The sequence below is a fragment of the Pezoporus occidentalis genome, unplaced genomic scaffold, assembly GCF_034315485.1.
Source record: "Pezoporus occidentalis ecotype Australia unplaced genomic scaffold, CSIRO_AGI_Poc_V1 ctg23, whole genome shotgun sequence".
Classification (NCBI taxonomy): domain Eukaryota; kingdom Metazoa; phylum Chordata; class Aves; order Psittaciformes; family Psittacidae; genus Pezoporus; species Pezoporus occidentalis.
The window spans coordinates 698757-724095 of record NW_026914180.1 but is presented as its reverse complement, the minus strand read 5'-3'; the positions used below and the strand labels follow the sequence as shown (position 1 = coordinate 724095).

At 42.5% G+C, this 25339-nt stretch overlaps 1 protein-coding gene across 1 annotated transcript in view; it reads right to left on the bottom strand.

The window, feature by feature from the left end:
• Positions 1 to 20565, bottom strand: part of CRHR2 (corticotropin releasing hormone receptor 2) — a 151544-nt gene extending 130979 nt beyond the window's left edge. Inside the window, exons 1-2 of the mRNA XM_062621347.1 lie at positions 20060 to 20565; positions 5953 to 6046 (exon numbers count right to left, since the gene is read on the bottom strand). Of these exons, the coding sequence (XP_062477331.1) occupies positions 5953 to 6046; positions 20060 to 20125 (160 nt within the window). The 5' untranslated portion in view covers positions 20126 to 20565. The remainder of the gene's footprint in view (positions 1 to 5952; positions 6047 to 20059) is intronic.
• Between the last annotated feature and the right edge of the window lie 4774 nt (positions 20566 to 25339).

Below are 25339 nucleotides of genomic sequence, written 5' to 3'. Positions count from 1 at the left end.
TTGGAACCGCACCAGAAATGCAGCTTAAGAAATGCAACTTTTTAAATTATAAGGACCAGTGACAGTCATACAAATTGTGCAACAATATATAACACAGTCAGCTTTATTTTGGGAAGTATAAGAAAGCATTGCTAGACTGCCTGGTAGGTCATTTGAGGCAGTGGGAAAGTAAACCAACATCATCACCTCTATTTAAATAATGTTATTGCAACATCTGAAAATAGGAAACACAAGGAAGATCACTTGTGTCTAGCTTGAGCTTTGATCATGCAAACATGGTGCTAGGTTAACTTTACGCCTGTGAGCTGTAACTCAGTCGTGTGGAGATGATGAAAGCACATTCCTTAGTGCCCCAAAGTCAGTGTCAGGATCAGTGTACATAGCTTCAGCCAGCAGGCTGGAGCCAAAAGAGTGCAAAGCATATGTTAAAATGAATAGCTTGTCCAAGTATCATTACAAATGGAAGTGTTCATTGATGTGACCAGCTGAGAAAATCAGAAGGGAAACTGAAAATTGCTGCCATGCCACTACTGTGGAGGAATAGTTTGAGATGTAATGAGGCCAAAAATTCTGTTTCCAAGAAACAGAAGAGAGCAATGTACAGAAATAAATAACCCCTGGAGTAATGAGTGCCTCACCTTTGCAGTGCAAGTTATCAAATATGCGTGTCTGTCATGAAGCTTTCATCTACTAAAAGAATGATTGATTGAAATTGACTACTGAGAATTAACAACAGTCAGCCAAACAAAATCTACAGCCTGTGTGCACAGAGCAGTATGGGCAGCAAGGTAAAACACTTTCTTTTTGGTGCTGAAGTGTCTGTGGTTATATCACTTGTCAGAGAAGAATCCATGTATTTGTTTGAGCTATAAATGTGGATTTAACTCTCATCTTGCAGACTACATGCTATATGGTGTTAAATTTGCAGATATCTATTAATCTCCTCTGTGGAAATGCCTATACAAGGATATCTAGATTGAGTTTGACATCTAGTTCATCTTAACTAGTTCATCTAGTGCAGCCATTAAGAGATCTAAGGAAGGATTCAGATGGCCACACATAGGCATCTGATGCTACAACTGCCATGAGATGTCCTTCTAGCCAGCATCAGCTACTCTAGAGGGCACAATTCTCTTGTAGATTCTGTGTCATGTCTATCGGCCCTGCAGGTCTTGGTTACCCTATAGCATATTAAAGGGCACTGGGCACTGATGTAAGGGCAACTAAATCCCATTCCACTAACAATAATGGGAGCTCAGATTTAAATGTAATTTAAATGTTCATGCATTAAGCAGAAATGACCCAATCAAGCCTGTATTAACAGCAAATCAGGACAGTGGTATTATGACACGCACACAAAGCCATACAGATACATCTGCAAGCCCAAGATGGTCACACCTCTCTGATTTGCAGAGATTCGTGATCAGTAGAAGGCTCAATCAGGTATAAGGAGTGAGTCAAGGAAAAAAACTAACCAGGTAGTCAAGTTAACTTCTGTTTACCAAGTTTTGCTAGGAAACTGAACAGCTTAACACTGAATGCCTTTCCCACAGACAGACAGGTCATACACAGGATCATGACCCTTACAATAGGGATGGAGACTGCCTTGAGAAAAAGCCTGTGCTGCTTCTGGGTTAGAAATGAACACAGTAAAAATAATCTGAAATTAAAAGAAAGTCTTCTAGTCACAGATGACGCAACCCTTTCCAGTAAAGTAGCACAGAGATATCCTCCAAAAACAAACACAGAAATCTCATATTTTGTTCTAATAAAGCTCCAAGAAGACAGGAATAATTTAAAAAAGAAATTGCTCACAGAGTCTGCAAGGTCCATTATCTCACAATTGCTCTAAAACCTTGTTCAGAGACACTTGCACTTTGTTCACAAAGGCAAATCTGTTGGGGACAATATAAAAAAAAATATATGGAAATAAAAGCATTGTAATAAATGGTCAACTTGAAAGTGGCAGAAACACTGCACAAACATAGCATCAAGCTTTCAAACTCTTCCTTATCAAAATGATGGGAATAATTTTCTGAAAAATGAACTTGTCAGTTTTTAACATTCGAAAGGAAGCTTTACAATCTTTTACTTTTTTTCATGCATGAATATTTCAAATTAAAGATAACTGTAATCTATAAAATAGTGATAAAATTATGTATTTGGTTCTCCAAAGACATTTTTCAAATTTTTATTTCAACAGGAAATTCACATTCTTGGATGCTAGTTTTCCCCAATTTATGTGGGTTTTGTCACCACTATACAGAAACACAGTCACACCCACATACTCCCCTGAAGACACACACATATACGTATTCACTTTGTACAAATGTACTTTTCATAGGTGGAAACAGAACCAGATCTATAATATTGGAGCAGTGTTCCAAGGTCTGAAATAACCCTGACATATGTGGTTGTGGTTTTGGTTTGGTTTGGTTTGCTTTCATGAACGGAGCACTTTTGCGTTGATTGAAAGGATTAGCTCTTAATTTTAATATAGTATCAAATTCTGAAGTTTTCTTCCTTGAATGAAGAGGAATGGTTAGACTTGATCTTAAACGTCTTTTCCATCCTGGCTGATTCTATGATTCCACAATCATGCACCAGACACACAGCTATCAGCTACTATCTTTCAATATAGACTTTAAAAGTAACCTGCAAGGACATGAGTACTCAGGTTCTCCCACCCCCTCCTAAATTGCTTTTACTGTTGTCTAGCACACTTGTGAACAGTTCCTCTGGAAAGTGATAGCATAGGGCTGTCTGTAGTTGGTTTGCATGAGGCCTCAAGGCAAGATGTCTTTGGAAGCCCCACACTGATAGCCATATTAAGAAGTTATCTGACGTGTGACAATGACCGGAGAGAAAGCTTGCATGAGATTTCATAAATCCTTCTCTTGAAGGAACCTTGTTTTGGCCACTTGTGACTTACCAATAAACCCCTACAACGGAACAAAGCTCAGAGGAGATGGGCACGGGTGATGTGCATGTGAAGCTCAGAGAATAATGCACGGTTGTGACTGACCACAGCTGTTGCAAAAATGACTTTATTTCAATGCAAAGGGGACAGATGGAGGCCTTTGTTTTAGATAAGTACCTACCAACAGTTAAGTGGATCAACTGGTAAGGTAAATATTTCTCCCTGAGTTCTTTTTTTAAAGAGTGTGTCTCCCTGAGTTAGCCAGACAGCATAGGGCCAGGGTATACATGGCTCAGCACAAAAGAGATTATAAAACCTTAACAGCTAATGAAAGAATTGTGAAGAATGCAGCTAGCTTCAACCTACATATTCTTCCCCAATGACTGGGGATGCACAGTGTCAAGATGGTAACAGCCAGGACAGCTGACCCCAACTGACTCAAGGGATATTCCACACTACATGATGACATGCTCAACATATAAAGCTGGAGAAGAAAGAGGAAGTGGCGGATGTTCACAGTGATGGCACCCTGCCTTCCTGGAGATGACTGAAAACCCGCCTGCTGATGGGAAGGGGTAATTGAATTCCTTATTTTGCTTCGCTTCTGTGTGTGGCTTTTGCTTTACCTATTGAAATGTCTTTATATCAACCAACACGTTTTCTTACTTTTACCCTTCTGATTCCCTTCCCCATCTTACCAGGGATGAGTGAGTGGCTGTGTGGTGCTGAGCAGACTACCAGGGTTCTACCATGACAAAAAGGTTCAACAAAGAATAAGAAGAACTTTTCAACAAGGAACTTTTCATGCCTTCCCGTTTATGTGCTATTGTGAGTGCTGGAGAAGCCTCTAGTATAAGAAAATGTCCCAGTAATGGGAAATTATGGCAATCTCCAAATGATGTCAGATTAGTTGGAGACTTGAAAAGCATCTTTGAGGAGCTGTATGTTGGAATCCATCCCTGGATACATTCCTCCCATACCCACCAATATGTTCCTTAAATCAGAGCTTCTTCAGACACTTGAGTAAACAACATCAGAGTAGTATAAGCCAGAATTTGTCCAGGTTGAATTCTGTACCACACAGAATCAGATTTACACCATTTCTGTGAGACAACAGTCTTTCACCATAGCACAAAGTGACCAGAATGAGGGCAAGGAATCAACCCACACCTCAAGAGGATCCAATCACCAGAGGGAACAAGTAACTTTTCTTACAGTGCATCCCAGGACTTCATGAAAGGAAATGCATGACATCTGATTTACTATCTCTCCTTTATGGGGTTTTCTGAATAGCCTTAAATGCCATAAATGCAAATTATAACCTTCAAAGTGATGGAAGGGTAAGAAATAGAATAATAGAATCATAGAATGGTTAGGGTTGGAAAGGACCTTTAGATCATCTAGTTCCAACCCCCCTGCCATGGGCAGGGGCACCTCACGCTAAATCATATCACCCAAGGCCTCGTCCAACCTGGTCTTGAACGCTGATACAATCAGCACAGTAGCACTGGCCATCCAACTTTGGGGGAGACAGGGGAGAAACAAGTGTAGCATTGACAAAATTCCTGTTTTCAGATGCAACATCTGTTAAAGAGGTCTTAAAAATTGTGTGACCAAACATGTCAATGGACCAAACAGTGTGACCAAAAGGTTTCCATGGAGATCAAAAGTGAGTAGGATCAGATGTAATACAGGACTTACAGTCACTAAAGGAAACATACAAAATGGGAAGGTCAAAGGATGTGAAAGGAAGCATGACAAAATCCATGGAACGTCATTGTGAACTGTGGACCCACTTCCTCAAAGTTCCTATAAATATACAAGCTCTAACTCAGGGTATGTATAACACATGTATAGAATTACGGTAACCCTGGATATTATTGTAATTCTAGCCAAACCATATCAGGAGATTAAAACATCACAAACATCTCAAGCTGAGTCACTGTAGAAAAATCCTGCCATTTCAACCCATTCTTTTTGTATATGAAACCAAAGTAATAATTAAATAAAATTCTTCTTTAGGTCCACAAATACAAGCACACAACCCTATTAAGTTCAAAAGCTGCACTCAAACAATCATGAAGGCATCATCCAAGGATTTTTCAAGGAAACAATGCCCAAAGGAGAGAGCAAGTTATATTGCCTTCCAGCTCTGAAAAAGTATTGCTTGGTTTAAATCACTTCAGACTGAATTTACAATGTAATTCACTCAGCAATTCATTGAAATTACACACACATGAAATTCTCAAAAGCATTTTATGCCATCTGTTTAGGACACTTAATGTGAACATATTTGGGGGGTGAAGCTGGTTATTACAGGGGGAGGAAATTAACATATTGGACTAATTAACAGCATCTTCTGGAAAAGAGACAGGGAAGATAACCAATTACAAAACTTGAATGTTTACTGTTCTCCCAGCTAGAAATAAAGATTGTTCAATATGGCTCTCCTTGGAGAAAGAAAAATGCAAGAAAAGGCACGTGGGTTAAGATAAGGAGAGGGAGAAATCACTCACCAATGGCCAAAACAGTCTTGACTTGAGCAAATTCATTTATCACCAATCAAATCAGAGCAGCATAATGAGCAACCCAGTTTCAACAGTGTGTTCTACACAAGGACTGGATTTTACTAGCACATCCACATGTCTGCCTACCCTGCCTCAATGACCCAGGCTGAACTCAGTGAAATGCAAACAGCCTCTGGCAATGAGACTGGACCCGTCTGGATAAAGACCCTTTAACTGTAATAACCTAATAACCTTCCAACAATCATATCATTTAGAATATAGTCAGTTTAACAGATTAAAATATGAAAAACGGCTGTCATTAATGGTTCACCTGAAGCTCCTTCCGGGTGGGCAAAATTCAAAGTGTTCTTTCCATGTCATTCCACTGTATATTGTTGCAAATGAAAACCCAAGACTGGAAGCACTATGTTTATCTCAGCAGGAAAAGATGTTCCTAGAGCAAGGACACTTTGAAAACAGATCCTACAGTAACAAGAAGCCAACAAGAAATGGAGAAATAAATACCTGTGACATTGGTGCGGGCTGACAAAGCTTCACAGTACTTTTCCAGCAGAACAGACAAGGGCAGGTTCACAGAAGATTCACAGTGGAGAACTATCTGGGTGAACAGACAGAAAACAAAACAAACTGTAAAGCACCAGCATAGAATAGATTTTCTCTTTCATGAGTACAATAATCCCCAGCACTTTCACTGCAGTTCTCATTCAAAACTGGTTCAGGAACAGACCTCCCCTTCAGGAACAGAGAAAATTTAGTTATACTTGCTTAGCTCCATGACATCAGGTGGCATTCCTCTGACTAAATGAGGCATCTACAAATGAACCGCCTATTCTGGACCTCTTCTTGTGGGAGCTAGTCAATAGCATTAACAGAGCTTAATAGCATTAACATTATCTCACCTAAAAGTAGATGCCTAAAAGAGAGAAGATAAGTCATTTCTCACTAAAGGTCCTTACACGTTCAAGAGAGACAGCAATTGGCAAAGGACAATTCAGAATGCTTGAAGAAATGCTTCCACTGACTGTAAAGGTAAAATAGACAGCCCTCTAAGGTGATCCTTGGCTCTTTTTAGCCAGTTTTAGTCTCTTTTCTAGACACAAATTTATGACTCTCAGAACTCAGAGTGCTGAACTCTCCACTGAATGCAAATGCTAGTGAGAAAGAGCACTAATGTCAACACAGGCACTTCAAGAAAGCTGCAGGATCAGAACAGGATAATAGTATAGCCCAAGTAAATTTTAAGAAGTGTATATTTAGTGTTGAATCCAAAGAACATGTTACTATTTTCACACTAAAAAATGAAATTACTCTAGTGCCCATTGCACGCAGTGGAGAGAAGCTCACAGAACTGTACATCTCAATGAACACCTGAGTTGGGATACTGCTTGGAGCAATAGAATCTCTTGAAAAGCCCTTTAAGAAAGGCAGAACTGTGGTGAGAAAATTCAGAAATGACACATCAATGATAGAAACTTCCATTTTCAAACTATGAAACAAAATTTTCTGGACTATTTCTGAGGGGGTATAAAGCTGTGGTAACACACAAAAAAAGGGTCTTTGCTTTTCTATTTATGCAGAATGACTCTAACATAACACAGGCAGCTTTTACTTAGGGAAATGACCATAGTCCTTGAATGTTGACATTGCATTCAGTGCTTTATGATGTGTTGAGTGATTGCAGACCCTCTTTATGTCACTGAATCCCTTGTCACTTAATAAGAAGGGGAGTAAATGATCATGACAATAGAATTCATCAGCAGTGCTGGTCTCTAAAGAACAACTGTTCTTTGTACAAGACCATTTCTACCTGTTTTTCACTTTGCTGTTATTTTACAAAATAGGAAGTCTTGAAATACAAAAGAAAAAGAAAAAAGCCTTTCCCAGACTTTACTCTTTTCAAATAAACACCATGAAGCTGCTGTTTCTCCCCAGGGATACTTGAACTCCCACTTCCAATAGCAAAGCCTTCCAGGGTACTGACCATCCATGGTCATGTCAAGGAGACAGAGAAAGGTAATGGCTCTGTTCTGCAGGCAGGGCAGGTGCCATCTTGCAAGGCACAGAACTCCATCCAGCTTGCCAGAAAGCAGACTTTGTAGTGGTCATGTCTTACATCAGACTCAGCCACATGAGTTGACACAGAAGAGACATTTCTTCCCTTCTATCCTTCCACCCCTCTGCTACCTCACAGGCCAAAGCACTGTCTCACTTCAAAGAAGAAACTTGAGCCATCTCCATGTACTGTAAATACACTGCATGTTCAGCTGTCCGCTTCGTAAGATGATGGGAAAGAACAGGCAGAGGTCAAGCGTAGCACAGCATGTGTAGGAACAAGAAAGGTTAAATGTCACGTTTGCTTTAGGGTCAGCTTAGGGTCATTTGGCTGGAGGGAAAAGCACCTTCTGCATGTTATGTTACTTTTGCTTTCATTTTCTCTCCACTATCCACAGTGAACAGCTTTCTTGTGCGTGATACTTTAAAAAAAATTGTATGTAAAGCAGATGTCCTGGTTTCAACAAATCCCAAAAGCCTATAAAGCCCTTTTAGAATAAAAAAGAGAATAAAAAAAAAAATAAAGAAACCAAAACTCCAAACATGTAAGTAGTGCAGAATTTTAAAGATAAATAATTGGGCCTGTAACTGTGTATCTATTTTGAAATAGTAGTTGCTTTGAGTAGCTAATGCACTCCTTTACTCAAACTGTGTTTCTCTTAAGATAGCTTAAGATGCCCAGTTCTCACCAAATCAGTTTTACGTTTTCTTGCACATTTACCTGAAACATGCACAGAAACGTCTACCTTAATTTCACTGAGCCACTGCGGACATTTATGAACAAATAAAAATAATGTTCTGAGCCAGAGATTAAGGTGTTATTTTTTTTCTTTGTTCTCCAACATCAGGCCAGATATAAGGAAGAAATTTCTCATGACAAGGGTCATGAAACACTGGCACAGGTTGCCCAGAGAAGCTGCGGCTGCCCCATCCATGGCAGTGTTCAAGGCAAGGTTGAACGGGGTTTTGAGCAACCTGGTCTAGTGGAAAGGTGTCCCTTCTCATGGCAGGGGTTGGAACTGGATGAGCTTTGAGGTCCCTTCCAACCTAAAACATTTTGTGATTCTGTGAAAAGAGAGTCCTTTACTCTCTAAAGCAGGGGTACCAACTAAGAGTCTGCAGGCCAGTTCTGTGCAGTTCAGAACAATATATGGAGACTTTGGTCCACTTCCTGATCACGTCTGAGAGGACATTCAGAAAAGTAACTGATTAGTTGTTCTAGTGTGTCACTGTCTGCATCTCTCATGGTCATTTTGTTAAGACTTTTCCCCTTGGCCATGGTAACTGGGAATTTACCATGAGATTGGCTCTAGACATGGGGAGGGCAGATGAAAAGGGCAGGAACTTGAGAGAGTAACATACTGCTATGCTACACTGTTAGAAGTTACAAGACACCAATCTTAGTGCGTGTTCCCCTGTAAATGGAAGCGTGCCAATGTGCAAACGTATTTGTATAGAATTTGTTCTTTGTCACACAGGCACTCTCATAAATTCCTAACATGAGGTCATAAAAATACATATGCAACATTATATGATACATGTAGCATGCCTCAACGTATTCATATGGAGAGATCTGGACATAGAAGAGTATCTGACCCATCATAGGGTTTCCTCCTCTCAGTTCCTACCAGAATTTGCGGTTATTTAATGTAGATTAGAGATGAACTGTAACTTAACTTTAAAAAGAATTAACACAGAGTCCTGGTTTGGAAGATTACTGTGTTCCACTGCACGGTGAGATAGAGAGACAGAGATAAAACGCATAAAGCAAACACTGGCACTGTGTTCATCTGCATTGGAGAGGTTGTTTTCTTCTTTCAAACATGCAAGAAATGGCTACAGTAATATCAACAAGCCCCCAACAGGATCCAAACCTGTCAATATAGGCATGGGGTTATCACAGAAATATGGTGCAAAAAATCTTGTAAGTTTAAATATCTGGCAACAAGGAGCATCAGAGAGAAAGAGGTCAGCATGACTGAAAACTGATGGGAAGAGTGGAAGTAGAAAAAGATGACATATGACAGTGAAAGAAGTGTTGCCAAGATAGGGGAGGTAAGCTTGGAGACAGCGAATGCTGCCAAACATGGACAGAGGCATACGCTCCACTTTCCCATTCTTACATAACAATTCCCAGACACAATATTTTAGTTGCCTAATAAAAGCCATCTTTTTAGAAAAAGTTGTTATGCCTCCCTGTGAAACACCTGCTGGTGGTATGCTGAACAAAAGGAGAGGCGCTGACACCTGAGCAAAGTAACAGAGCAAAACTTCTCCCTTTTAAAAGTATGCAGTATCTAGTACTTATGAGGTCCTACAGAAATCTATCCCATGGACCTATGTCCTGGGTTCAGCATGGGTTCAACCTATAACAGCGTCTCATCAGAAAGCCACTCACAGAAGAGCAGTGGGATTTATCTCAAGAGTTCAGACTTCAAAAAGAGAGATCACTTGGGGATTCCTTTGCAATTCAAGAAGAGAAGTAGAAATTTTTTCAGAGGCAGTTCATCTGCCGTATTTTGAATCTCTGAGCTGAAATGAATCAGTCCCTGACCTCCTCTGACTGCATTAGCTGGGTCTCACTCACCCACTATAAGGACAATGTAACTTAGATGAATCCTTCCTGAATTTTCTTTACATACCATATATTACAAAAGCAGAGGTAAAAATATTTTTAGAGGCGATGGCCTCAGAAGACAGGAAAACATCACGTATCATACAATTATCTGGAGGACTTTCCAAATAATTTTGTAGTTATCAACAACAACACTTGCTCAGTCCATAGTGACAGAAGGATTCATCTCATGTCTCCACTGCCACGTAAAAATGGAGTTTCAGTCTAAACTAGCCACCTGTGCTCCTCACAAAGTCAAAGCACTTTCCCCTACTGAGTGGACAGTTATGGTAATGGCATAGGTCGTGAGAAGAGGATGCTTATTCCTGCCCTTCATTTCCATGAAGCAGCACTACTTTTAAGACTCCAGCTGCACCACCTCTCAGTGGTTTCTGTAAAACATCTGTGAGTGCTGAGGCCTTCAGTTCTACCTCATTTCAATATCAACAGTACAGTGAAATTGCCTTCAGCACATAGAGCGCTGCTACTTTGTAGTTTTGCCCCAGAACCAAAAACAAAATAAAACAAAACAAAATAAAAAAAACAAAGAAAAAAAAAAGGAGAGAAAGGAAAACCTGCACTTAATTTTTGGTTCTTCAAGTAGACAATGCAAATAAAATGAATTTTGATAAATACTCAGATTAAATTAAGCTGTCCAAATGCACCATTTCTACAATGAGATCAAATGTTCTCCTGATCCTTTGGGAAGGATTGTCTCAAAGCAGTGATGAATTAAATGCGAAAACTGTAAGTTTGTGTCCAAGAACCTCATTTTAGAGAAACACGTCTAACTTAACCATGAATATATAATTAGTGAAGGAGCTTGAGAGAGAAAAATCAAAGTAAATCCCACAGTTCCTTGATTAAACCCATACTTTGTTTGAATACAGGTAGGGAGTTTCCAGGGTGGGTGGGCATCTGGGAAGTCTTTCAGGGGGTTCCTTCCATCACCAGTGCTGGCATGTGAAAACAGATTCTTTGGGACAAAACCAGGTATTCAATGGAATGCACTCATAACAAATGCCAACATTCATTGGAGCAGCTTTTTCTGTCTAAGAGATACTAATACATGGGAAAGAATGAGGAGAACCAGAATATTTGCTGACTACTGATCACCCGAAGGAATATGCACAACCAGGAGGGTAAAGAATGCTACTTAAGAGTGAAAACAGAGAACAGGCTAGGAGAAGAGGGGAAGGTAGTCTCCTCTGTGGCCAGGATAAATTTATATTCAACTGTCGCATGGTTACTTCATACACAAGATGTAGGCAAATGAGATGCTTATTAAAGGACAGAGCTAAGAGGACCAGCACAGTGGAAATATTTTGTTTGTTGAAGAACCAAAAAGGTCAGTTCTCTGTTTCAAGATATTTTCAGCCTTTCTCAACTCAGTAACTTCACTTTGCTAGCACCGCAGCATTTGGCAGTATACAATCACTTGGCTCTGCTTCACCAGAAAAATAATTTCCATTTGTAATAGAAGGTTTAAATACAAGTTTTCACAGGAACTTGCAACCTGAAACCTGAGTCAGCTAAGGTTATAGTAAAAGGAAAAGACTGCTAGCACAGTTCAAGAAAACAGTTTCCTTTTCGAGTCATCCTTTAGCTCTTTCAACTCCTTGACATTACTTGTCCCTAAACTAATCCAAGCGGCTAGATAAAACAGTGCTACTAGCTAGTGAACCACAAATGATCCAGGAGACACTGCTCTACAATCTTAGCAGCCAGCATGCATTCTTCAGCTCTTCCAGGAAGTGTGGAGAAAGAGAATAAAGTCTGCAAGAATGGAAATAGGACCTCAGTTTAACAAAGCAACTAAACACATGCTCAAGTCTAAGCATGAAATACAATACATCTTTCTTCAGAAATAAATTAAAAGAACTCAAGCATCTGCTACAGTAAGCCCACCACTGAACTTCACTGTTGTCTTTGAAACCTGGAGATCTGTTTTCATTAAGCATCTGCTCATGTGCCCTGCTGAATAAGGGTGTAGATAGAATGTTCTTCATCAATTGAAAACCATGCATGTGCTAAGTGACTTTCTGAGTCACAGTATACAAAGCAAAACTGTTTAAGGCCACCCATGAGCTGGACTTGTCCAACCAAGTCTCCACGCCCTTCCAAAACAACATCAGATACTAAAAAGGAACAAAAATAGCATTTGAATCACAGGCTACAGCTGTTTTCAAATAAAATAGTTTAATGAAAAGACTTTTCAGTTTAACATCCTTGACAAGTTTTGGTTTTCATGCCCCATATATATGGATAATACATATTATATTCAGAATCTGGAAGGGGAGCAAGCCCTGCACAGCACTCTCACCTTCATGTCTGCCCTTTGCCTAGGTCTTCAGACCAAACCTTTGACTAATTCTTCTCCAATCTTTTCAATCAATTCACATTACTGTGGATCCCCTCAGCAGCTCAGATGTGACTCATCTTACTCCCTTATTTCAGAAGACATTGCTTTAGGCTCCCTCATACTCCATGGAAGAAAAAAAGTACTATCACGGAACAAAACAGCATCTCTGCTTTACACATGTACTCTAGGACAAGATTATTTATGCACTGGAGACAAAATACACAGGGAATACAGAGTAGCTCAAGTTTAAAAGTCACATTTACCCAAATGAACGCTGGCATCTCATCTACCTCTCCTGGGCAAATTTTTATCTACCTGAATGGTCTCTGCAAATACTATCACCCATCCAATGTCATGACAATGCCCCTACACTTGGCCTCCCTTTGCAGGCTCTCCTAATTCTACCTCACTAAACGTGAGCTCCTAACCTTTGTTTTTCATGTCTCTGCCAGTATGCTGCCACCTAAAAATATGGTAAAACCCTACCTTCCATTCTGTATCAAGATTTCAATCGGCTAGTGATATCTGCTCTCACTGTCCACTGGATGAAGCCCTGAGCAACATGATCTGGTTTTGGAATTATCCCTGTTTGAGAAGGAGAAGGGACAAGAGATCTCTAGCAGTTCCTTCCACCATAAATTGTTTTTTCATTCCTGGATTCTAGAGCATCCCAGCCTTATGGTAAAAAGAACAAGAGATAACAGTTACTTCCAAACCCCTTCTATTGGCAATGCTGAAATTAATAGATTACAGACTGCATCTTGAACAATAATCAGCAGTCTAGAGGCTTTGAAGGGGCTTTTTTTCACTCATGTTTCTAGTATTTCAGAGTCCTTTTGCATAATCATAATTAAAATATTATGTGAAATACTACAAAGAAGTTTTTTTTTTATATTTAAAGACAATTTGCCTCATTCTTCACTGGCAAATACTCCAGCAACACCACCCAAATCGCAGAAGGCAAAGGCAAGGACTGGAAGAGTGAAGAACAGCCAATTGTAGGAGAAGATCAGCTTCAAGAACATATAAAGAGCCTGAAGGTGCGCAAGTCCATGGGACTGATGAGATTCATCCACAGGTCCTGAGGGAACCGGTGGGTGAAGTGATTAAGCCACTATCCATCATATTTGAGAAGTCATGGTCTACAAGAAAGCTGGAGAGGGACATTTTACAAGGCATATAGGGATAGGACAAGGGGGAATGGGTTTAAACTGAAAGAGGGGAGATTTAGATTAGATCTGAGGAAGAAGTTCTTTCTTGTGAGGGTCGTGAGGCCTTGGCACAGGTTGCCCAGAGAACCTGTGGCTGCCCCATCCCTGTCAGTGTTCAAGGCCAGGTTGGACGGGGCTTGGAGCAACCTGGTCTAGTGGAAGGTGCCCCTGCCCATGGCAGGGAGGTTGTAACTAGATGAACTATAAGGTCTCTTCCAACCCAAACTATTTTGTGATTCTGGGGTGGAATTTTCTTTTAATTTTTGATTTCAATCGAAAGAAATACTTAAAGTCTGACAATATTTGAAAATATTCATGAAAAAGACACTTGTTTTGAGAAAGTAGGGATTTGTTATACCTGGGAAGTTCTCTCAAGTTCAAAATGGACTGAATAGCTGATCTCCCAGCAGTTAGGATGTGAGGCAGGATGAGGAAAGATCCTCACTCCATCTGATGTGGAGCTTGCCTAGTCAAAATGTGCTCTAAGACATCATTCTTGCCAGCCAGAGAAATAACCCTGTCCTTCCTCTCCACTTTGATAGAGTCAATCAACAACAGAAGGAGCAAACTGGTTCCTGGACATCCTCACCCCCAAAACAGGGAAACAGCAGGAGCACAGCATTCCTCTAAGTACCCCTGAGGACTGGAACTAAGAAAGCAGAAAGGTTGCAGCTGTGATGGCTACATACAAAGTACAGACACTGGTGCTGGCTCACAGGCCATCTCTCTGCTTTTGCTGGCATAAGCCTCCTGAAACTCAAGCTGTCTGGGCCATGGGAGTCTGCTACTGCCACTCAAAGGGAATCGATACTTTAGTCCATGTACTGAGACGCCAGCTCGCAGAGCCTGGCTGGCAGCCCCATTGGAACTCATCAGCACACTTCCTTTTATTCACTTCTACCTGCTTTCCTCCTTCCTCTCCACTGGAAAAGCCACCCCAGTAAAGGACAACACTCCCAAGGCCAAGGTGGCACAGAGATAACAGCACTCAGAAAGCCTTCCATGTCCCAAGAACCTGGGTAACAGCAAAAGAGATTATCCCATAGCCCACAGAGGCAGGTGGCTCATTTCCAGTTCTCTGGCACTTCAGCTACTATTACTAGGGCAAGGGTTTAGCATTGCAGTGAGGACAGCTAATGTATTTTAATCTCCATCTGCATTGCTCACTATTTACTTTCCCACATACACAACCCAGAGTAGATAAGTTATTCAGCCAGGATTACGCAAGAGTTTATAGAGCTTTAATTAGTTTCACTTTCTTACAGCTCTGTTGAAGAAGTATTTTTCAGCTCTTGAAATAGCCAATGGATTTTCTTTTTTTATTTGGTAAAAACAAGCCACACTTCTGTGCAAACACGTGCCATTTAACTGATCATTCCTGGAGAAGGACAGCTTCCAAGTTCTCCACCCATTTAGCTCCACAATAAAGCTGTCAGTCTGGGGAACAAGACGTGTGCCAGCAGGAGCAGCACACTCCCAGCACCTGACTCTCAAACGTGGGCTCACTTGCACAGCAATGAGGTCAGGACAGGACGTTAAAACCCAGCTCGCTGAACAGGCTTTCTCAGAACACCACTGTCCCTTCCGCAGCACTTCCCAAATGGCACAGCCTTTGTCAAGATCATGTAGAGCTGGCAGAACGTCTGCTTGGGAGAGCCCACCCAAACAATCCCACACCCAAAGAACTGATCAGTAGTTATGAAAGTGTGATGTGCTACACATCAAAGAGCACTGTAGGAAGCATCAAACAATTATCCCCACACTGGCACCAGAAACTGGAAATTAAATTTTTATACATTTGGACATGAGTAATTAAATTCAAGCAGCCATTCATCCGAAGGACAGTGTTTGTTAGCTGATTAATTGCAATGGTAAACGACTAGTTTCTATTTGTCTTCTCTTGTAATAAGAGCCAAAGTAGAATTTATCCAACTTTTCAGAGGAAAAAGAAAAAAAAACCAAAACCAAAAGAAACCCAAAAAAGCCCACATAAAGCTCTCTATCTGACACTCACCAGCTCAAATCAAATACAGCTATTTTCAAAGCTATTAAGACACACAAAAAAAATTTAAAATCTTAGATTCTGCATAAAGAAATAATTTGATACAGAAAACTAGCAGGAGGCATTTAGTTGTCCAGGCTGGTTGTTACAAACAGAAAAGTAAGAAGGCAAAGACAATGTTTATGCAGTGCGTTATTCAGATACATATCACTACATATCTACAGGAGGCCAGGAGGTGCCATGTGGCTCGCTGGACAGCTCCAGCTTTACATCTAAGAATCAATGTTTGCGCTTTAATTGAGAGCAGACTACTTTTGGGATTAAAACTGGTGTAGGTTAAAAGGAAGAAGGACATGTGCATGATCAAGATTTGATCTATCTGTTTCAATTTACAGACACAGAGTCGAAAAGTAAACTCCTGCAAAAATGTCATTTAGGGTTTAAAATTTTAATCTAAAACCAGCTTTTCCCCAAAGCCTCCAAACCTGAAAATGACATAAACTAAAAAGGATCAAATTCAGCAGTGTGTGTGCAGCCTGTTTTTACCACCCACCACATTTCCTCACCTCCCTCCCCCCAAAAAATAAAATCTGTGAACTATTTTAAAAATCTAGAAATGTGCCAATGTTTGTTCTATTTTTTTTATTTTTTTTTAAGGCTTGGTTTACTAATGTATAGGGTAAAATAAAAAGAAAACAGAAACACACTTCCTTAAAAATTTTATATAATCCACTACCTTGTTTTTCTCATCTCAGATCATCACCTCACCAGCAGGATCCCACAGCAATCTCTAACACAAAGAAAGCTGACTGCTGAATTTGAAGCAATGTAGAGTTTGCCTTAGAGGAAAATGCCTTCCCCAGGCAGTCATGAGAGCCCTGAGCACGGGTAGTTGGACATACTCCACCTAAGCTAATAAATCCAACAGTGCAAAGGTCTGTTTTAAGTACTTAATCGTTTAGACTGTTAAATTTTTAGAATGGTTCCTGGCCACATTTTTGCCCCAGGCAATGTAGCGGCATCTCAGACAGTTCCCAGAACGATCTGGGAGTTAGGCTGCACCATAGACCATTCTTAATCGGCAACTTGCACAACATCTCCCCATTTTAGAAGTTGAAGGAGCTTAACAGTATGGGCACAAGCCACACTGTGATATTTGGCCTGAAGGCTGAAGAGCTGTCCTGGCAATTTTAATGTACTAGTGGAGCTACAAGCAATGAGACTGAAATTGAACTAGACCTGATAGAGCACACTCTGTGATGAGATACCTGCACCATCCTGCTCCACCAGCTTCAGCAGAGGCATGCAAGAAGCATGGCAGGCACAACTGCACTCTGGTTTGCAACACAAAGGCCAAAGCATTCAGAGGACTTAATCATTATTTCTCCTCCACTGTTGACAGAATAATAATATGTTAAGAAGATGCCTTATAGGAACAAAAGCTAAAGGCTGCTTTCTTTCCAGCTAACGGCAGCTATGAATACCACTGAAATGTTTCACGGCTAAACCACCAGTCAGCTAACATCAGCTGTTCGTCTGTGCATGCAACTACCTCCTTCAAACATCCAGGAACTACCAGAAGATGGCTACAGTTTAAACCCTGCCAAAATATTACATCAGGAAAGGCTTCTCCTGAAGAGATGTTTATGTTGCATTAATTCCCAGTAGGACAGAATTTTGACAGTCTCAGACCAGCAATATTATTCAACTTGTCACCACTGGATGATGCACTCAAAATGCTCTGGCTGTGTTAACAACTTCAGGAAAGCATAGGAATTATAGCAAGCTTTGCTTTTGGTTTTGGTTTTGGTGAATAATCCCCCCTCCAAATTACATTAATTCAGCAAGGCCTGTTTATCAAAATGCCAAAAGATTAATTTGCCTTTGTTTATGGTTTGTTTTCCCATTTAAGTAAATGCATTTTCCAGTGTATTCTATGTACAGAAACCCTTTAAAGATAACATAAATCTCAGATCCTGCTCTGCAAGTCTTCACCCTTTGGCTGACCAGTCCTGTGAAATCTGACAGGTCATTTGCACCAGTGTTTGATCCAGTTCTGTACTAGAAAGTTGCCTCATTTCACAGGTGTTGCAAATCTGCAGTTCCCGTCAAACACAACTGCTCAGCTGCTGTGAAAAATTAAGCTTCCTTAATTACATAAGGGCCAGCCCCCATAAGCAGCTATGCCTTTTCTCAAACCCACAAATGCGAGTAAAGCCACTGACTTCTAGTCACCTTTCAAGTGTTTTCAAGTTAAACAGGAATCTAAGAGCATTGGACTTTACTCAAAGATTTAAAAACATTGCTCTTAAGCTTCTTAGTGCAGTTTTGCCCAGCTATAAAGCAGAGATAAAGATTTACCAACAACATTTTGGAATGAAAACACACCCCCAAAAAAACAGGAAAAGCTCTGGTTTTGTTTGCTACAACTGGAGCAACAAGAGCTGTTCTATACAAGAGCCTGAAGATCAGCTTCCAACATATTATTTCCACGTACTGCATAGGCGTACACACAAGTCTCTATCAGACACAAGTATGCTACATCCAAACAAGATCCTCTCTAAGCACACTCAGAATCACAGAATCATAGAATAGTTAGGGTTGGAAAGGACCTTAAGATCACCTAGTTCCAACCCTGCTGCCATGGGCAAGGACAAATATACTCAAAGTACACAGTTTGCTCAGACCAAATGCATTTTATGGAAACTTGACATTTTGATTCTTAATCTGCACCACTTTTTTCTTTTCTTTCCTTCAAAGCAGCTGTTTTCTTTTTAAAGCAGCAACGTAACTACCGAAATGTACAGAAATAAGTCAAATGCAAAGTTACAGAGGAACTGGAAAACTGTCCGTGGATTACATCTACAGAGGAAGCACATTTTTTGATTCATTGATAAACAACTAGTCTGGCAGCTCTTGGTACCTGGGTACTTTTGGTCGCTTCACGGACAGGAAGTCCCCCTCTCTGAACATAAACTGAAATATTTTTATGGACCAAAAGGAATCAATACAGGAAAACAGAGGCTGGAGGAGATGTGGAACTAAGAAACAAAGAAGAACTTCTTTGGGTTTCAAAACAGCAAGTGTGTAGACCTTGCCACTCTGGTCCCGTATGTGCTGATCTCTGGGGAAAAAAAGTCATTGGCAGAGCTGAGAAAATATTCTCTGTCTTCTAAGAAACTGCAATGCTTCTATGATTAAATTGCTGCTTGCTTTTGGAGCCTTTTCCTGACCTGGCTTCCCTCTATCTTTCTTTGTAAATTAGAGAGGAAAACAAAACAAAACAAAACAAACAAACAAAAAAAGAACATAAGGCAATAGAACAGATTTTTATTTTTTTTTTAATCTAAGGAAATGTTACAGATGGCCCAGTGACACCACAGTCCAGAAGGATCACTGCCACTTTTTAATGCTGTGAGAACAGCCTTTACGAATTCGGTGCAAGATCAATGTACCTCCTCCTCAATCTCACGTTTGTTTCTCAGGTATGATTTAGCACACTTGAAACTACCACTTAAAACAAACAAGCCACCAAAGAAGTTAGTCTGACTTAGGAGTACGGCTGGGAAAGCTGCCTGATGCCCAGTCTCACACAGGCCAATCTTATCTCCAGCATCACCCAGGGGGAAGTTTTTGAGGAAAAAGCACCAGGAGAAAAAGCCTCCCTTAGATTTCACTCAGAAGAAACTGGGAGCAAATACTTGGATGGATGCGTGGGCTGAGCCCTGCCCTTCACCACTGCTGTTGGCTGATCCCTGCGGTGAACGAGCGACCGATGTTGAGCACATGCTGCAAGAAGCCGGGAACAACGGGCGCTAGCCATGGCCACGCAGTACTCGGCTGAACGGTGGCAGGAAAACTCCCTTCCTCTGGGGCAGGGAGCTGGAGCACCAGTGGGGACCCCGTGCTGGACCTCTTCTGGCAAGGAAAGGGGACAAGAAGGAGTCTGTATCACAGCGAAGGGGACACCAAGAAGGACCACGGTTGAGCCCAAGGGCTCTGAGGGTACCCATAGGGGAGCGGGCACAGGGAGAGGGTGTTTCTGCGCCTGGAGACGGATGGGACCTGTAAGGGAGCAGGCAACGGTCACCTGGACGGATTCCTCAGCACCCGGGGCGGGCGGGACCCGTGCGGGAGCGGTAACGATCTCCGTCCCGCAGCGCCCGGGGACGGACAGCATCTGTCAGGGAGCCAGGACGGGGTCTCAGAGCCCGGAACGAGAGGGACCTGAGAGGGCGCGGGTGACGGCCACCGAGACGGATCTCTCCGCACAGACCGAGTGGATTCCCCGCGGTCTTGCGGCGTCCCCCGCCCCCCCCCTTCCCTGCCCTCCCTGCCCCGCACCAGCCCTTCGCGGCCTCGGCACTTACGGGCAGGAGCAGGAGCGCGGCGGCCGCCGCCGCCGGGAGGCTGCGCTGCGGCGACCGCCCCGCCATGGGGCCGCCGGGGCTGGGGTGGTTCCTCCCCGGGGCCGGCGCTGCCCGCTCAGCCGGAGTCTCCGCGCTGGCCCGGCGCTGGCATCTCCCCCCTGCTGCTGCCCTTGACCCCTGCCCGCCGCCGAGGAGCCAGCCCCAGCGCCGCCGGCGCGTCCCAGGGCAAACCCCCGTGAGGGAGGGAGGGAGCCAAGCCCGCCCACCGCCCAGGATGCCTCGGGGATGGAGGCGGCTGGGGAAAGCGACCCTCAAAGCTTCCAGAAGCAAGGAAGACCTTCCTCTCCACCTACACTGAACGCAAGAGGGATTCCCGCCTTCGCCAGACACTGAGTGCAATAGGGACTTCGCTGACCGGAGTCTTCTACAATCAATGGGGTAACGCCCTCCTCAAACACCAAGTGCAATGAAGATCCCTTTTCCCAAGCACTGGGTGCAATGAGAACACCTTCCACACGAGCCTCCAGAAATGACGGGGATCCTCCTCTTCCACCACCCTCCATATATTGAGGACTCTATTGCCTCAAAGTTGCCGGGAATAAGAGGATTCCCCTTGCCCAGTTACTAGGTGCAGTGGATACTCCCTTCCAAAATCAGGTGCAATGCAGATACCACACAACCCTCCAGAAGCAATATGAATTCATTCACCACCACCTCTTCCTGCCAGGCATTAGGTGCAATGTTAACTCCACTGTCCATAAATTTTCAGGAGCAACAAGTTTCCCCCACTGCCCCAGGTACAAGGTGCCTTGTGGACTTTCTATAAGCCTTGAGAACGCATGGGGAACCCTCCCTGACACTGTGCGCAATGTGAACCACCTACCAATCCTCCAGGAGCAAGGGAACACACACACCCACCCCACATCCCCCCCCAGCCCTGGATGCAATGTTACTAGGAGCAGTGAGGACTTTCACCTCTGAGATAATGAGCAAGTCTCTAGGCTTCCTGAATAGCCAGCTAAAGGGTTCCAGTGTGTTGGTCACTGAACTCATCAGCACACCTCCCCTAAAATCTCCAAGCCTGTGGGGCATCCCTTTTGCTGCTCTCCGGCTGGAATGGAAAGCTCTTGCTTCCTCAGCACCAAGCCTTGTAAGACATCACAACATGTACACCCTCCTAGCCAGGCAAAACAAAAGCAGCCTCTGTGACAGTTCCTTGTGCATTTGGTCTCTGAACAGGAGACATTTGTCCTGCTCTTCTCATCTATGGATACTTGAAAGGCTAGACCCCTATGCAAGCAAAGGCAAAACAAGGTCACCCTGTATCTTCATGCCATATTCACACTGACAGTCTTGCCCAAGGGGCTTCTGGTTCTCTGCTCTATTGCCCTAGGTGTTGGTGGTGGTAAGGGAATTGGAGTCTTACAGATTTGGACTTCCAACCCTCCTGAGGCCCATAAATTTCTGGGTTTAACAGAGTCTAACTACTCCCTGCCTTCTGCATCCAGCCAGGCCTCTCCATACAATGGGTGCAGCTGTGGTATTGTTGTGACTGATTGTGACTGTTGGCACCAGGCCAGGCCCTGTTCCTCCCAGTGCCAGCAATGAGCCTAATAATATTCTTTTTTTAACTCTGCTCCATGCCGTCTATCCAGAGGACAGCTAGCTGTGCTTCAGATCACAGTCTGTACCTGTCCACAGCTGGGACTGTCCCCTCCAGCTGTGTCCTGTGGCACACAAGCCTCAGTCACAGTTCTTGAGCGGAAGCAGACATGACATGTGCCTTCCCATCCCAGCTGCTGGATTTCCACAGGGAGCAGTGTCATACACTGCCCATGAGAAGTGACGGCCAAAGCCTGCCCTAGTCACCTGGTGCCAGCAATTGCCTTTCAGGGAGGTGGTGCCTTTTCCTCCCTGAGACACTGCCTTTCCACCACCTTCCTTGTTTGTTTTTTAAATCAAAATCGATTGGCATAAAGGTTGTGGTGGCAGGGAAGAAAGAGTTCCAATGAATTCTCAGTGTTTGTAGAAGCTTAGCAAGCCTTACTTAGAAGCAAAAGTACTTGGACATCTTTCTTTAGTCCCCTGCTGAATTATTTAAGTTTTTGTCATTTGCTCAGAAAGTCACAAAACCAGCAGTTTCTTATCCTGTCTAAAGCAACTACAAGGAGGCTTACATCCCTAATTCCGTGCAGGAATCCTACTTAATACAGGGTGAGTATTACAGCAAGGAGAAGGGCACTTGTAAGCACTGGAGGACCTGGGATCCTCCTAACACACTGATAAAGTTTTCAAAAAGCAGCATTATTTTCTTTTTTCTACTGGTTATTCAACTTCTGAATTCATTTAAATATTTGAGCTTGCCTAGTGTTTTCCTCCCCTGCCAGTTGCACACCACCATTTGTTTCCTTTCATTATTAAAAGAAAACAAAACCATAACCCAAAGTTGCATGCTTGCAATTAATATGAATGCTTTCATGAAAATGCAAAAGGAGGAATAAATACAGCACAATTTTTTATTGCATTTAAACATCAACCTCCAGGACTGGAAACTCACACGCAACAGGATTACATGAATTCATGCGCATTGGTAAAGGAAGCCTGAAGCTGCATGTGCACAGACATAGGTCAACTGCCCTGAAACCAGAAAGGTTTTCCAACATGCTGCTCCATGACTTTCTGTTATGATTTATCTGTGTTTATTGCGCTGTCCAGAACCAGAGCCTCATGTTAAAAGCTGTATTGAAGCAGAACAAAACAACCCCCAATTGTGACTATCTAAGGATTAAACAAATCATTCCCTCAGTCTCATTTTCAGTGCTTTTCCCCTTTATAGCTGATTGCAAAGTCTAACCAAAGCTTTTCATTGACTGCTTTGCTTATAAATTCCCTCCCTTTCAGATCCCCTTATGTTCTTTAAGGACTGAGCTCATGTTGCAGCTTTCCCTTCAGTCATGGTGTGCCTGGGGACTCTTTTCCCAGTCATCTCCTTTTATAAAACTTGTAGGATCATTCATCAAACTGTCTGGCTTTATGGGTGAAATTGGTCAAAGACTTAAAATAGAGAGATATATATAGACACAGATATCCACACACACACGTGCATGTGGATATGGCATATGAAACATAAGCCTTGTTCTTTTAGGGAACAGACTAAGACCGATGAGATCAATACACAGAGATTCAGTAATGCAGGAGAAGAGCATGACAATTTTTATCAGTTGGATAGAGTGAGTCTCCATATGGAATCATGGCATGGATCCAACTGCTCATTGCTTGTCTTGCCCAAATGAATTCCAGATATTGCTTGCAACCATGCCCATACAAGGACGATTCACCCTTGCTTTTTTTGGTGCTGTGTTTTTTTCTTTTTTAAGCTCCTTAAAGGACTTACCAACTCTAAGCCTGCAAGTATACCCACTGCTCTCAGTGGAGAAACTGTACAGAAAGTATCCTCACTGGAGGAAGGATATGGCCAGCTCTTGGTGTAACATCAAATGCAATAAAGCCCTTGCTGTGTCTGTAACCTTGAGGAGTTTCTACAATACAACTAAGTAACATGATAAACAGTTTTAATAATAACCAGAAATACCACACTAGGTGTAAGTACCCAAAGGTTAAAATCAGACTGATTCAGGTGCCAAATTTGTATCTCTGAAATATTGGATGACCTCTCAGAGGGATGTCTTTCAGTTAACAGGAATCAATAGAAAATATCAACTATGTCCCTCTAAGTGAGATCCAGAGTCCTATGGATGTGTTAACAGCAGGGCAATGACAGAGATAACATGGAGAGGGACTTTTTGCAAGGACATGTAGTGACAAGACAGGGGCTAATGGCTTCAGACTGACAAAGGGTGGATTTAAATTAGCTCTAAGGAAGAAGCTCTTCCCTGTGAGGCTGGTGAGCCACTGGCACAGGTTGCCTAGAGAAGCTGCGGCTGCCCCATTCATGGCAGTGTTCAAGGCCAGGTTGGACAGGGGGCTTTGAGCAACCTGGCCTAGTGGAAGGTGTCTCTGCCTGTGGCAGGTGGGGTGAAACTAGATGGGCTTTAAGGTCCCTTCCACCCCAAACCATTCTATGATATGATTTTGTGACATAATTGGACTGCTCATCTGCAAAGGGGGGGGTACCATGAGTCTTAAGCAATACGTCAGTCTCTTGGGGCTGAGCTCCAGCTGCTTCATCTGTCCTATGAGCATCTTGAATGAGCACACTCTGTACCTCCTCTGGAAGTTAAACCTGGACTTTAAAAGCTCTGGCATAAGGAAGAGATGAGTATGTGTCTGATCACAGACATATGGTTCGATGAAGAGAGGAGCTTGGATTTTTTTGCTAGACCTTCAGGGGATCGAAACATCCAAAGAGCATGGGTTCAGTCTGAAGAGCCTGGGTTCAGTTTCTGACCTTAGTCTCAACCTCTACTTAGGTTCTCTCGATACTCAGTGTAAAATGCAGGGTTTACTCCTATTGTGGGCAATCAAATGATGCAGGTTTTTGGGGAAGGTGGACAGTCTGGGTCCCCATTTGGGACCTTGGAAAGGTTTTAGCTCTGTCATGCAGGATCTAAGTGGATTCATTTTTAAGTATGTATCAGATGTTTTATTCATCCCTTAAGCTAATAAACTACTTCCAGAGATGTGACAGCAGAAAACTACAAACCTCTGAAAGTGCTGTACTGCTCTGTCCCCTTTTGACTGCATCAGTTTCAGCTCTGTTTCGAAGAGGCAGGTGAATTGATATAGGTGTACTAGAACTGAAAAAGGTCAGGCTGGGCAAAGGAATGGGAGAAGTCCCACACGCTCTTTGCAGAGTGAGCAAATGCCACGATAACATTTGAAATGAGAATAACGTCTGCAAGGGAGCAAAGTTAGCTGGAGGGTTCTTATTAATAATGAATGTAATGGCTTCTGAAGCAATGGTGGGTCAGAGTTGGTAACGAGCACTGCACAGGATAACAGAAATCACTTTGAGAAAGTAAAGGCACATAGTTTCTTCCTCTTCATTTAGTACTCACAATTGAATGAAGAATACAAGTAGGATGGAGGAGAAAATGGTGATATTTAAAGAAAGTTCCATTGTTTGAAATGGTTTCTAATAGTGAAATCTCTGGGGCATAGTATAAACCTTGAGACTAGGGGAGAGGAGGAAAATGAGGTGGAAGTATTACCCCTTAGGCATAAAATAGGTTTTCTGGCTTTCTTTACCGTGGAACTCATGTGGACACTGTATTCTCATGGAATAACACAGGGCTTTTCCTTGTGACAGTATGCCCAGTT